At 32.4% G+C, this 15,496-nt stretch overlaps 2 protein-coding genes across 2 annotated transcripts in view; one reads left to right on the forward strand and one right to left on the reverse strand.

The window, feature by feature from the left end:
- Window positions 1–15,496, forward strand: part of LOC108917473 (potassium voltage-gated channel subfamily KQT member 1) — a 68,872-nt gene that overhangs the window by 31,033 nt on the left and 22,343 nt on the right. Inside the window, exon 4 of the mRNA XM_018724091.1 lies at window positions 4,175–4,265. Coding sequence (XP_018579607.1) covers window positions 4,175–4,265 — 91 coding nt within the window. The remainder of the gene's footprint in view (window positions 1–4,174; window positions 4,266–15,496) is intronic.
- On the reverse strand, window positions 10,190–14,594 carry LOC108917474 (cytochrome P450 6B4). Its single transcript, XM_018724093.1, has 4 exons — window positions 14,456–14,594; window positions 13,298–14,332; window positions 10,909–11,160; window positions 10,190–10,684 (listed from the first exon to the last, which is right to left on the reverse strand). Exons 2-4 carry the CDS (start codon window positions 14,295–14,297, stop codon window positions 10,521–10,523), a joined length of 1,416 nt encoding a protein of 471 aa, XP_018579609.1. The 5' UTR covers window positions 14,298–14,332; window positions 14,456–14,594; the 3' UTR covers window positions 10,190–10,520.

Genomic DNA, 15,496 nt, shown 5'->3' on the forward strand with positions numbered 1-15,496 from the left:
TATCATCTAAATTGCGGCCGACTGGTCCCGCTAAGCGAGCGAGTGGTAAAACTCAATTTTCTACCATTTCTTTGTAATTACACAAATACTTTAATTAAATCTGGATCTGATGAAATAGATTATCGTCCGGCATGGAAGCGAAGGAACTTTGCGGGGCTTAACAGCTTTAGTGTAGCTCGTTGAAAGTTTTAAATTTAACTGCAGCAGGAAACAATAATTGCTTGTTCTCTTCTGTTTAGAAGTATTCATTAGCTTTTCTACTCTATTTTTAAGGTGTTAAGATAATTCAAACAAATTAAAATATTGTTTCTATCTTACAAATGAGATCACACGATAAGACATTCTAGAAAAAATGTTTGAATTTGAATTGGCTGAATTCCTTAAAAATAGATATATTATTATCATTATTTTACGTTATATTAATGCAGCTTACTCTGCTTTAGTCATCCCATTGACCCTTGTAGAGAGTTATCCCCGTAAATTTTTAATTTTCCGTCACTTTGCCGCATTTATCCGGCAGCTTTTCGTGCTCTAATTAGAGGCTTAATTCATAATTAAGCTAATGCTCCTTGATCTCCATAATATTTAATATACATTTGTTGCGTCCGACAAGGTAACCAAGGTGTACCACAATACATCACAAATAAAAGCTTAGCTTACCAGTACGTTTCGTGGCTTAATTACACAGAATGAACCTTGTAATCCTGCGCCTCGACCCCAGGGTACTCAGCGCTCCTTTATTATAATCCCCTCTAAATATACAATGAACGGATAATGGCCGCTGCAATTCCCGAATGAGTTCCGCGAAGATTACAGATTCATAATTTAAATTTGTTTTCATTATTTCTTATTTGCGGTGATGAGAAAAATCCATACAATGGAAGACTTGGAATAAAATTCAAATTGCCACATGTCACAAACTAGTAAATAATATTAAATGGGTCAGAAAACAATTCCAATGTTCAAAGGAATAATTGAAGTAAAAAACGAATGCTGTGGTCGCGTGCAAAATGAAGTGTCAAGTGTTTAAATTGTATTTGTGTGAAGTGTAGGTGACGTACGAAGATTCTTTCTCACAATTAAATTCTGTTAACTAAAACAACCCAATTTTTTTCAAATAAAGCACGGTTGCATATTTTGTTCACATTTAATTAACTCTACCTAATATTAACCAAGGAATTCAAAAATGCAATAATATACAGGGTGTTCCATTTAAAATAACAAATTTATGTTGCGCCCACGCGAAATGGAACAGCTCGTAGATCTAAAAATATTTTCTTTACATGGCTTACATGATTCCAGACAACTTTTATTGAAACCATTTTTTTTATAAATTTTACAGTTACAGAGTTACAGAAGAATCCCTCTTAGGTGGAAGACCCTGTATATGTTTCATGAAAGTAGAGCGTATAGGATATAATTATATCTCATATACAGGGTACGTCATTAACAATGGGAAAGTCGAATACTGAAGATACTACACGTGAAATGGTGACCATTGGCGCAAACATGCCTTATCCGAAAGTTTGGGTAAAAAGTTATTAACTAAATTTTCGGTAAAATTGGTCGTAAGTGGCGCCCTCTATGAGCAATGCTGAAATTACAATACGCGTCTTATTCGTCGCCTAAAAAAACATAGTTTCACAAATTTTCAAGTTCCTAACCCACATATTTTCAGAATAATCGTAAAAAAACGATTTAAAATTTTAACTTTCAACACCCTGTATGTCCGAAACTATCAACTTTCGGATAAGGCATGTTTGCGCCAATGGTCACCATTTCACGTGTAGTATCTTCAGCTTCAGTTTTCGATTTTCCCATTGTTAATTAATCACCCTGTATATGACCAACTTATGCTTTACATTAATCGAGATTACAATAACAGAATATTTAAAAGTGCTACAGTTTTTTAAAATTTACACATAGTATGAAATGCTACTAGGTTTCAATAAAGCAATTGTAATATACTACGTATCCATGTCCTTTCTTGCATGTCTGCCTATATTGCTAGCTTTTGGAGACGTTTTTTTACTTGGCAACTAAATCTTGAAAAAAACGTATTTTTTTATTTTAAAAATGTCAGTTATAAGGAAATTTCTCAACATTTCTGATACACTTTGCATACAGTCTATTGACGTTTTATGGACAAAGAACAGTATTATTCGTCCTTGTGAAATCCTCTTTTTATATTCAGCCCATTCGTTAGTGCGCTAATAATACGTTTCCAGCTTACAAACAATATTGATTTGGTGTGACACCAATTAACCGACGTGAGTATTTTATTAGTATCATTAAATCTTAAAAACATTTTCCAAATAAGAAGTCGATATATCATCTATAAGCCCCATTACTCAGAAATTTGACTCTAGACTTAGTTTACACTCTCGTGCCCCACCCTCTATATTGGCTTTCTCTCATTATCTCTAGCTGATGTAGCCTCGATCTTGAGGAATTAGGTTATTTCGTAATCCTCTAATATTGCACCAGACACATCGTGAATTTGTCAGTTTCCATTACGGTTCTCTCTTGCTCAGTTTCAAGGCATGGATTCTGGATGGATACGGTCTTTATAACTTCTGAGCCATTTGTCAGTTTTGTATGATAACACTTTTTTGTGCTCTGACACTTCAATTCCTTTTACTGCTTTTGGTTTGGCTAAAGAGCACTTTGTATCCGGATCCGTAGTTAATCATGGCTGATATTTGTGCTTTATTGATGATCTAGGTCTCAGTTTAAGCTCGTAACAAAACTGTTTATAACATTTTTAGTTTATTGTTTATAAAAAGTTTATTTGTAGCATTTTATTAACATTATATGGATTTACAATACAGATAAGCATATAAAATACAATACCTACTAGTGAATGCTTGGGATCATACTTCGTATTGGTCAAGAACATTGCCCGGTAACTTATTCGGAGAAATCCCGCTTTGGGATGGCTCCGCTACGTCCTGATCTGAATATTCAGTACGATTTTGGTCATCTCTTTGGATTTGGGCGATATATGGAATCGTCTCGACATATCACGAGGTCTGGCTGAAATCTTGGATTTGTGTAAGGCAGCTCTTTTATCCCGGCTTGAACTCTACGATATTGCTGGTGTTGGAAAAATTGGAAACTGAGTCGCTTTTTTAGGTGTCCCCCAACTGTGTTCGGCGTTTTTCCAACAACACCGAGCTTTCTAGAAGTTATCTAGGCTGAGTATGGAGTATTTGTATAAGGTTTGGAGCTATTACGGGTGATTCCTTGCGATATATAGATAGTATTGGAATCGAAACATAGGTAGTCGATTTTCGGAAATTTTTGAGAAAATTGACCAAATCTCTGTCCTACTTAAGTTAAACTACTTTATTAATAATGTTTAGACGTACTATCCATAACCACATACGAAATTATATTAAAAACAGGTCAGGAGTTCGGGAGACTACTGTCAGGGGGACCTAGAGCCACAAAAAATTAGAATTTGAAATAACAAGAAGATGCTGGCCAAATAACTTCTCAAGTTGTCATTTTTTTTGCTAGTATTTCGAGTCATTAAGTATACATCACAGCAGTTAATCTTATAATAACGACACAGAACGATATGCTAATGTATTTGCTTGTACTCGTGTGTGTATTAAAAACAGACATTATTATTTTAATTGGACATGGCCACATAGAATGTGTATAATACGTACGCCATGTTGTGATATAGATTTACTTTTCCGTTGCATGATTAAATCGTCGATGGTGACAGGCATTGTCCACATACAACGAATAAACTGTTTTTAAGTGGATTTTAGTAACACGTAGAAAGGAATACAATAGATAAGGAAACAATCACTATAGAATTAAGCCACAAACACAAACGAAAATTGAAATCAAAATGTATAATATAACATATTGAAGAATATTTATACAGGGTGATTCACAAACGGTGACCAAAAATGAAACTTTGTATTCTTCGTATAAAGTTTTTATCTAGGATGCGTTGTTAAAAAGATACAGGGTGTTAAAGTTAAACAAATATTTTGCCATTAAGTCTTATGTAATAGTTTTTCCCAAATATTGAGTTAAATTTTCAGTAACGATTAATCTAACAGCAGTTACTTAAAAATGTGGCAAACTGCCATTATTATTGCAATAATAAAGCAACTTCAATAACTCCAGTAACAACAGTGTTTGATTGTTTCAGATTTATGCTAGTGTTGGTGTGTCTTATCTTCAGTGTACTTTCCACCATCGACACGTATTCGAATTTTGCCAACGAAACTCTCTTTTGGATGGTAAGTATATTCATTTATTAACATAAACAATTTTACAACATGCCTATAGGAATTGCCTGCCTTTTCATTTCCTTTATAAATTAGCTGTTGTCCTTGAAAGTAGATACAAAATTAGAGACAAGTTTTGTTGAAAAATTCATTAAATAATTTTATTGATTTAGACTTCCCAACTTATTTATTATCTACCGTTCTAAGATCGAATATTCCACCTTAGCGGATTCTTCAATATTCGAAATTAGTCTAGTTTTACTTTATTTCTAATAATACTGTTTACATTATGGTAAGGTATATTATGCTTTAGTAATTCATTAATTAATTGTATTAACATTTGCTCCGTAGGTCGTCATATCTCAATAGATTTCGTGAGTTTCACACAATACATAATTGTTGTCTTTGTGCTTTGTTACGGAACTTATTGTACTGCCATGATATATTACTGAGCATAATAATTGACTTCAAAACTAAGAGGGGGTCAGAACAGAATAAACTATTATCGGTGGTATAATGGATAACGATCGCTATTACCTCTACTAAGCAATTTCTGCCCGTAATTGGAAATCGAAAACTTGTTTCCATTAGAGACAAAAGACAGCTGTAATTATTAATTTTATCGTTATCATATCCAATTCAAATCACTCTGTATACACATTTGTTACTAAAAAAGTGCGAAGATACAGCAGTTTGAATATTAACCTGTTGACAATATTTATTGAAACATTTAAACCAGCTGAAGTTCCAGTACCAAAATGCAAAGACGGAACCTCAAAATTTAAAAGCCTCAGTATAATTTTGTTGATTTGTGACAGAACTGAAAACTGACAAACAATTACTGAGGTTATATATCATACCATTCCCTAAATATAAAAATAATGAACTATCCCAGGAACTGTTGAGGTCTTATGATCATTGTTCATTTTATTTTATGTTGATGATCCGCACGCCTTTGGTGTGCGGCCCATTATGACAGCTCTATTTTTTTATATGACCTAAAATTATTTTCTACAGTGACTTATGTAATTGTCAACAATATCAGCACACATATCAATTTTTTTATAGAAAAGTTTCATTTCAGAATACATGACCACTTATTTTTTGTTTACGTTGTCTTGCGAAAATGAGGTCAGAGAGACGCTGTACATGTTGAAATATACGTTTTTGTATAGATACGAATTAACAGTTTTAAACTGGGCCTAGAAAAGTCCCTACCATTAGTCTTCCTTAATCATTTAAAACCTGGCATTTGATAAAAAGAAATGATTGATGTTTTCTTCCGTTTTCACGCACCCGCTAAAGTATCCATTTATTTTTATATTTTTAGCACAAATTGCAGCCCATCAATCCTGTTATTATATTAACATAAAGGCGTAGGAGTTAAAGGTTTAAATAAATGACATGATATACTAGATAGGTCTGATATGCAGAACAGAATGAGGCTTTCCGTATGGGAGACCGGCTCGGCCAGCCGTATTCATTAAATCTACGGATGTTTTACTCGTAGCGCGGACAAAGACACCTAAATATATGCTTCGGCTGAAAATTCAAATACACCGGATTTTTGTGCTTTCCCAAAGCCGTACGTTTTAGTTTCAATGTCTTTCAGGGCTTAATAGAATTTGAACATAAGCCCGCTGTCTGGAATTGGACAAATTGTACGGGTTTGTGGAAAAGAAAAATGTGATTCTGAAAAGTAATATTAAATGTTTATCCGTATAATAATTCATTATATTTTGGTAGTTGATATATAAAATTATTATCTAACAAATATTCACATTTCATATTTCAAACACGTAAAATATTGCAAAATATTATAATACAAATATTTTAACCAAACACGTCGTCCAAAGATAATAAATCAACCCTGACACTAATGTATTCAGATATTGCCTTTCCGCGTCAATAATGTTTGCATATTTAAGTCATTCTTAAAAGATTCTCACCCTTTCTCAATTTGCATATTACGAACTGAATATGATATATTACTTTAGAAATAGTCTAAAGAATGGTTTTCCATAAATTAGAGAAAGTGTACCTACCTTACTCTGGAATGGAAAACGTTTCGTTATCAACTGATCTTACATTTTTCCCGACATAATGAATATTGTAATTATTACCTTGACAGGAATGGGAACAAGCTAGAAAATGTTAATGTGTCTTTTTCGTTGGTGATATGTCTCACTCTGTTTTACTCGCAGGTGACAGATTTGATATACGCAGTATGTAGGGAATGTCAAATATTTTTAGTTAATTATGGTATAAATTGAGGGAAAGCGGATTCATTTATTTATATTTCAGTTCGCTGGCAAAAAATGAAAAGGGCAGTTAATAATTGTTAACGGTTTCCAAGTGAACTAACATAAAACTATTTTTGGCAATAGCCAAACAAACTTTTTATGAACAATGCCCTTGGAATCGTAAGAGCAAATCAACAGTGTCTTGAATTTTGACTTATTCTGCCAAACTGCGATAAATTTATGTTTTTTAAATGTTCAATTTCAATTCCACGAATTTCAATGAAGATTTTAGCTGATCTTTGATGGAATCTACCTTTTCGGCGCATATAATCGCCGATAGATTGCCCTCACTAGAAATACCTATTTTTGAAGAGTCCTGTTTACTTTCGAAAGTATCTTGTTTATTAAATTACACTCTTTGATAAAAGTTTACGTCTAAAAAATAATTTTGTGGCTTAGATACGGAAGATTTCTAACGTTTTTCATTCTATATATTTTAAGTCAGTGAAAATAATGTGAATTGAATCTTCCTCCGAATTTTTTACCTATTATGTCCTTTGTATTTAACGTGTACTTCAACTCAACCAAAATTGTTTCTTAATTGAAAAAGTTTATCTTGATAAAAATATGTTTTTATACGTTACTCTTTATCAAGGACTTCTTACAGGGCAATAATTACATGAATATTGAAAAACTAACGTACCTAATACTATTCTATTATTCATGATGATATCAATTTCTTTCTAAACAGAAGAGAACTATATTTTATTGAGCTACACCATGCTAGCTATGACCTGGTTCTTTTTTTCTTCATTTTGATGAGACATATTTTGTAGAGCAGTCAAAAATTAGAATGTTTTAGATAGATCATTAATGATACAATGGCAAAATGTTGCGTATGCGATGACATATGAGAAATATTTTCAAAACATGAAGTAAATTCTAACTCAACTACTCCAATTTAACTTTTAAACACGTCGATGTGTTGAGGAACAATGAATTCAGCTTACTAGTGTCTACTAGTAAGTTGAATTGTCTTTTTGAATTGTCTACTAATTCTATTAACAGCAACAATAATTCAAATTCAATTTTTTAATGTGTATATTTCGAACCGTCTAGAATTTATGGTAAATTTATTTCTAAAAAAAATGATAACTTATCCCGCCACTTAGCGAAAATTTCAATTTGGACACGTTTTACATCGGATGCGCGCTTTTTATAGGGTAGCGTCTTGAAAATCCTCACAACCTTTTCCCGAACATTCTAGGCTGGATGGAGGATAACAACCATAATACCCCCCAGTCACATGTATAATAGATAGAGCCTGAGCAATACAAAACGTATGTTTTGCGTAAATATTGTATTCAAACGAGAGGCCTGCATAATTTTTCTTTTATTTTCTGCCCTCCTCCTAATTCGGTATGCATTGTTTTCATTGTGTTGCTGTGAGTGCTTACGTAATTCGAGAGCGTGCAACGTGGATAACAATAATTGCTTTTCCGGATATTGCCCGCGGTGTATGATTTCTTCTTTGATATAGTCGGATGTTGCTGCATTTATGTATACTCACAACAAGGGGAACAGTCCATATAGAATGAGTATATTTTTTACGAACATATTACACATTTTGAACGCCTTAATGGTTTTATTTATATTTAAATTCCACATATTCCTTTAAGAGTATTATTTGTAACCTGTATGTTGTCTATCACTTCAGTTTCTATATTAAGATATTAACGGAGCAAAATATACATTATTGGCCTTATTTTGAATGTATGCTTTGTGTTTGTGTACACAAGAAAATGTCATTCCTTTCGTCCTCTTTATCCAAATTGCAATTCAAACGTAAAATAGGAATTATTTGAAAGGCGAACACATCCAGCATAGAATTCGTAACAAATCAAACAAGGGTATTTGTTATCTGAACTACAACTGTGGTTTTGACTGGATTTAGATAGTTTGCAGACTGTTGAAGCAATTTTATTGTTCCAAATAAGGGAAGCAAAAGTACTGTGAATCCACAAATATTACCTTTTGTAAGACTGCTAGCTCTAATAATTTCTATAAATATTTGCTGATGTAATTTAGTTTTTTTATAGTTACATAATATACAATATCGTTCAAAAAAATAAAACAACTTTGGGACATTTTTAAATCAATTTTCAGTTAATTTAGAAAAGTATTTTTCAGACCATACATAGGTACCTACCATAGACCAACGTACCTATCTATTTTAATTTTAAAATGAATTCCATTTCGAATAAATTTTCCTGAAAACATTAGAAATCGTTACAAACTTTGGAGCAAATTATACTGGGATATGTTAGTAAAATATTTATAGCGATGATTCGTTACAAACTATCAGAGATTTCACCAATTTTCGACAGTAAAAATGCGCGTACCACAGGAGTTTACAAACGACAGACTATGGAACATTACCTACGGGAATTTCGGTGAATAAATACGCAAATACGTTCAATAATTCATCTACAGTCGACATTAAATCACATTTTCAATATACTTTCGGAATAAATATCCCTTTGGCAATTTGTTAGTTCATCATTTCTCTGACACAATATTTCCTGAATTTGATTTAATATTTAATACTCCTCTATTTTTTCCAAAAGAAAAAAAATAATAATCGCAGCTGGTTGTGGCTTGGTACTATAAAATTGGGACAAACTTCTGACACGCTAGCACGGAATCTATTTAGCATAATTAATTTAATTGAAATCAGTTAAAAAGCCCCTTAAAAAGATAATTTATGTTAGATTGTTGCAGTCATTAATTTTTGTTATACCTACTTGAAATAGGTAGGGTAATTTCATAAACAAACTTTCAAACAATCTACTAAAGTACGTGACAAGGCATGCCTTTTTTATATTTACACACTACACACTAAAAAAGTATTTGGATCAAATGAGCAGATAGTTTTAAATAGAATTATTTTATTCAAATGTATATACTTTCCTCAAACTATGTAAAATATTTTATGTAATCTAATTTTTCTTAGAATTTATATCATTTGTAAATATACATATTTGTTTCAAAACTACCAGTTCCTTAAAATATATCTTATATTTAAAATTTAGTATTAATATAGGAATTATTCAAGACAAATATAGCATATTATAATCAAACTTATGTTTTCTTGAAAGAAAATTGTAGTAGGTCACAGAATGGCGTATGTGGGAAGTAGCACGATAGATGGAGCCACTTACGCTCTGTGTATACACATCGTTGAAACAAAATATTTGTTATTACTGGGAAATATTTATATCCAAATATATTCTTAAAATAAGTATATACATACAATCATTTGACCAAAACTATTCAATTTTGTATTAAACAGACGATACATTAATATACAATACAAAACATGTTTTTATAAAATCTATATAGATAATAAAATTAAGAATAGAATTCGTTTAAACGTAACGTATCAAATATTTATTTTAAATGCTTCCTGTACCTATTTTTAAAGTAAGATATTATACTTCTGGATAAAAATTTAAAGTATTTAAATATGTAAATAAATAATTTTCTTGAAAGAAGAAAATATTTTCTTGCGTATATATAAACGTGGGATACCTGAAAATCAAATGTTGTACATTTGAAGCCAAAATTTTTTTTTGCGTGCAGTAAGACTATAATTGCTGTCAACAATCACAGACATTTAAATAAAACACCAAGCCTTAATTAACATTTATTTAGTAAAGATAATAATAAGGCAATATCTTTAGTCCTAGCCGTAAGCTATTATTTCCATAGAAAAACATTTATGTATTCTTTCTGTGTCAAACAACTCCTTCAGTAAATGATCAGTAACATACTATTAACACAATTACCAAAAAGAGTGCGCGAATATCTCTTTCCTTTTTTATTGTTGTGAATATTAACAACCTTCGACCGTAGAGCACATCATATTACTAAACATTGAAAAAGAAATAAATACTTCAGAGCGAACTACAACAAATAAGATAATGTAACATTTCACAAGTATTTTTTAAGTTTAAATAAACTCTCATTTTAGAATGGATTCAAAAACTATAGGCAATGGCTCCTTTGGATAAACTGGCACCTTTTTGTTATCAAATTCCATGGCACTTTTGCTGTTCATACCTACACTGTATGACGAAAGAATACTGATAATGCCCAATTTAACATGTAATACAGTAAAACGGAATCCTGAAAGAAAAATATTTGACATAAGTTATTATACGATTAAAAAAAATTATGTCATCTCGGTCAAACATTCCCTAATTGATTGTTACAATATGAAAGTACTTTAATAAATATTTTAGTAATTCATTATTTAATTATATGTACTTAGAAATAAGAAACTAAAAAGAGCAAGTGCGAAGACAAGTAGACAGAAAATATGTAATGTTTCTAATTTGTTATCTACTTACCTATCTCCTTCTGTTTGTCCAGACCAAAAGGAATGTACACATTCGACATGTCAACTTTGTTCGGTGCCTCAAGAAATCTGTCAGGTCGAAATTTTCCTGGGTCTGAATAATTAAGAGGGTCATAATGAACACCCATAACAGAGTGTAAAATAAAAGTACCCTTTGGAAGCTCTGAATTAGTACCATCAATTTTATAACACTCTTTACATTTTTTAATAATTGTTGGAACAGGTGGATATTTCCGAAGTGTCTCTAAAAATATATCAGTGTCATTTACAGTAAAAAAGAAATCAAAAGTAAGTTGTATTTGCATTTATCGTAGGTATCTACTAATTAAACATTTTAAATTTAAATAATTAACAAATCCAAAGTAGAACAAGTCAAATAAATGAAATCCATATATTTACAGAGTGTCCCAATTCTAATTTAACTGAGACAGGTGAGAGAGAAATGAAACAAAAACATTTTTATATATCTAGGTCCAGAAGGAAGGTCACTTGTCTCAAATTTGAACTTTGTATACTTTGTGTTTTTGAGATACTATTAAATAGTGATAATAATGAACCAATGATCCCTTTTGCTTAAAATCAGTCATTTAAGTATTGCCAGATTAGAATTGAGGCATTTTGCTCATAAAACAAAACAATAAAAATTGTTACATTTTATATATGGGATTAAATATTTGTACCAAATACAAGTAACAATTTGTCATTTTTGATTGACATTATAAGATAGGTACCTGAGTTTGATTCATATAAAAATAAAGAAAGACGTAGTAAAGTATTATATGATAAGGCAAAGTTATTAGATAATATCCTGAAAGATTTATTGACAATTTTTGAAGATTTAAAAAACAGAAATCTCAAAAACAACTAAATGTTACCTATGGCGTAAACTTGATACATACAAATTTTAATTGTGGGCGACATATAATCCCGTGCATTATGTCTTAACTGTCATGAAGACCCATTCTTTCGTATCTGCTGGCAGAGAGCGATCTACTAATCTGACTAGTGTCGCACTAACAGAAATAAACGATTTACCTAATAATACTCTAGGAAACGGCTACACTGGGGCAAGTATCTTTTAACCATAAGGACAAATTGATTAACAATAACAAAATATTTGCGATAAATAGGCTTCAGAAAAGTTAGCGTTGCTGTTATAACCAAAAATATTTGTTCTTTATTACTTTTTGATTTATTGCTGCAATTCCACTTTGTTATTACAGCAACTACACTACAATCTTCTACCCTAGGAAAAGTTTTTATTGTGGCTGCTAGGTCTTCATGTTGGAAGGACGTGTTTTATAACAATAACAGCAAATATCTTTTTTTTTACTTCAAATAACTAGGTTTTTAGACATTAATAAGTGATTTTCTTGCCATAAAAATGTGTATTTAGCTTTCTTATTGGTTTATTTCCCTCGGTGTATTCTGCGGACTAAGTTTTAGCTGCTAGTAGTTGCTGGATATTGTGGGTATAATTCAGTGCTACAGGGAGCCTAAGTACGCAGATAATCTGTTTCACAAAATATCGTTTATTAAAAACGTGCAATATAACACTGCAACAAGATATAAAGTAACGCAGGACTTGAATTGTGCGCTATTTTCATTCATGTTGTAGTAAACACGTTGCAGTTAGACAAAATGACGAATGAGCGAGTGAGGATTGTGCAAACGAATTACAAAAAAGAATTAACCACTCAACCCTAGTGTAAAATCCACACACCACACTGTCACTCTTTGGGTATACAGTGGTCGTTCTTGAATGAACTGAGAGTTGTCTCTGTCCCAAATTCGACAATTTTGCTTGATCACATACCCACTAAGATGAAAATGTATCTCGTCGCTAAAGGTGATTTTCTTAGCAAAATTGCGCATTAAATGGTCGTCTGGTTTCAATTCCTGGGTTAGCTGAATATTGAATGGATGCAGATCTTTCGTTAAAAACTCACCGTAGGAATATTTCCGACTGAACGGTCAGTACGAGATCGGCCTGTTTTTTTTATTGTCTGCAGCCGAATCTGTTTCTTCAAATTCTTTTCACAGTTGTTGCACGAAAATTCCACTGCACAGTCTCAGCTACACACTCTCCGTACCTACTTGTAATGAATTTTCACAATCTTCACTTGATCATCCGTCATATAGCGCTATATTTTATCTAACTACAACTTGTTTAAACACAATGCTGCCAACTTTTTCGGAATGAAAATGGCACACAATTCAAATCCTGCGTTAATTTTGTGACACTCTTTAGTTCATCAGCATATAAAAGCAATTCAATAGATTCGTTCTAACAGCAGACATAATCCATTTGGAAACCTTATATAAATTATCTGATTGTTATTAAATAACCAGTAACACATATGAAATAAATATTACCATACCTTTTACGACCGCATCCAGATAAGATAGTTGTCGTAAAGCCTTTAATCCTACGGATTTATTTTGTTTATTAAATCTTTCGATTTCTTGGATTAAGTTCTTCTGAATATCTTTATTAGAGGCTAATTCATACAAACAAAACATCAGCGAGCTATAGGAGTATATAATAGTGTCAACAATGATATCAAATATACCCAGTATCACATCATTGAGGTTATAATCACCATCATTGTATAAATCAATAAACGACTGTATTAAATCAGTTTCTCGTATGTCATTCTTTTTCCTGTACTCGAAAATATCCTTTAATAGATTTTGCATTTCTGGGACGAGTTTATTTCTTTCAAATAGTGCAGGATATACTAAACCAAGATAATATTTGAAGCCAGAACTTGTCTTTTTATTTAGCAGCGCGTTTATTGCAGGTAGAGCTTCTAAACTTATTTTAAATCCAAACGCAGAAGATGTGGTTTCCATAAAAAAATTATGTAGCACAGTCGAAGCACATTTTTCATCTAAATCCACTAATAATGTATCTTTAATACTACTGTATCGAAGAAGAAAGTTTTCCAAATTATCTTCCGTAAACAAATCTACAACTGTGCTGACCTCGGGAAAATAGTTTCTATGTCCGTCAGTTATGCACTTCTGTTCTGTCAAAATTTTTTGCATAACTATTGAGTCGACTACTAATATACTTGGTTTAAAGAACAAATACAACCCGCCATACTTGAATCCTTTCCGCTTGAATTTATTGTAATATTTCCATAAGTAAACGTAGAACGTTGTCTCTTGAAATAGAACATCCTTTATATTTCCGAAAGGCGCTGTTGGGTCAACTGCCCGCGGAATGCAACGTTTGTCGAAGAATGTATAAGCCTTCAGTATGTAGATGAATATGAATATCACCGTAAACGTAAAACCAGTTATACATGAAATCAATTTATTTTCTTCGAAATAGTCGAAGAAGCTATTTTGATTATAATAACAGGAGTCCGTCATTTCATTACCACACAACACTTATCACAATGAATTCTCTAAAATGAAAATATTACAATAAATATACTGTTAAATAATTATAAATAGCCTACAGCTAAGTATGTTCACAAATAAATTGTAAATCACATGGCATGGTATCAGGTGACTCATAAAATACTCACCTACTTAGAAAGCAGCATGACATATCACAGTACAACGCGTAGAGGATATTACGTGAATGTGGAATGTAAATATAATTATTAACCTTCATAAAATTAAAAGCGCAGTACGTCGCTGATTAAACTCATTAACAGAATTAGACTGCTAGACTGTTGAGAACTGTAGCGCATAGAAAAATGTAAAGGTCGAATTCAGGCCCATAATAATTACGAGTATGTATTGTACACGGTGGACACTTAGTAGCTCTTTCTTCTATTGACTTTATCCTTGGTCGAGAAAACATTTGACTATGGCAACGTCAATGTAAGTAACAAGAAGTACTTTTTAAAATTGGTGACATGCATATTTTTCAATAGGAGATTATACAGGGTGGTTCAAAAGTACCGGAATGGCAGGATATCTCGGAATATTCAAGGAATAGGGTAAAGGTAAAGCACTAGGGGTTTAGGATTTTTCCCTGGTTATCCGATGGTGACCTAGAATAGGTCAAGATCAAGGTCAAATATCAAAAAGTCTCAAAGTGGCTCAGCAGTACCAGAATGGCAGGAAATATGTTATCCACAATAGTTCCAGGATTCTTGATGGACCTAAACCGGTGACCTTGGAATTGGACCTGCCTTGACTTCAAATCCCTTATCCTCCGGTCATTTCAAGGTCAAGTTGGTTATTCCGTTACCATCGAGGACTACTACTGGCCATCCAAGACCCTCGGTGACCACTAATGACCAACTGTGACCAACTGTTGCTTTTAGTGACCTTTAATAAACGACCGCGGTCGTATGTTGTATTGATTAAAAGATAACATATGTTGCCTTCGGCGATCACTACTGACCAACAATGACCTTCCATTATCTTTGATGTTTGACCTTGATCTTGACCTTTATGGTGATTTCAAGGTCATATCCGAATGTAAAACGTTCCGCTTTTTCCATTTCCGGGGTCAAAAATATAGGGTCCCAGTCAAAAAAATTGTCGTGACCTTGATATGACCTGGAAGGTCAAGGTCCAGGTCAAATTCAAGGTCACCATCGGGGGAAATCCTA

Source organism: Anoplophora glabripennis, unplaced genomic scaffold, assembly GCF_000390285.2.
Source record: "Anoplophora glabripennis isolate ALB-LARVAE unplaced genomic scaffold, Agla_2.0 scaffold4, whole genome shotgun sequence".
Lineage (NCBI taxonomy): Eukaryota > Metazoa > Arthropoda > Insecta > Coleoptera > Cerambycidae > Anoplophora > Anoplophora glabripennis.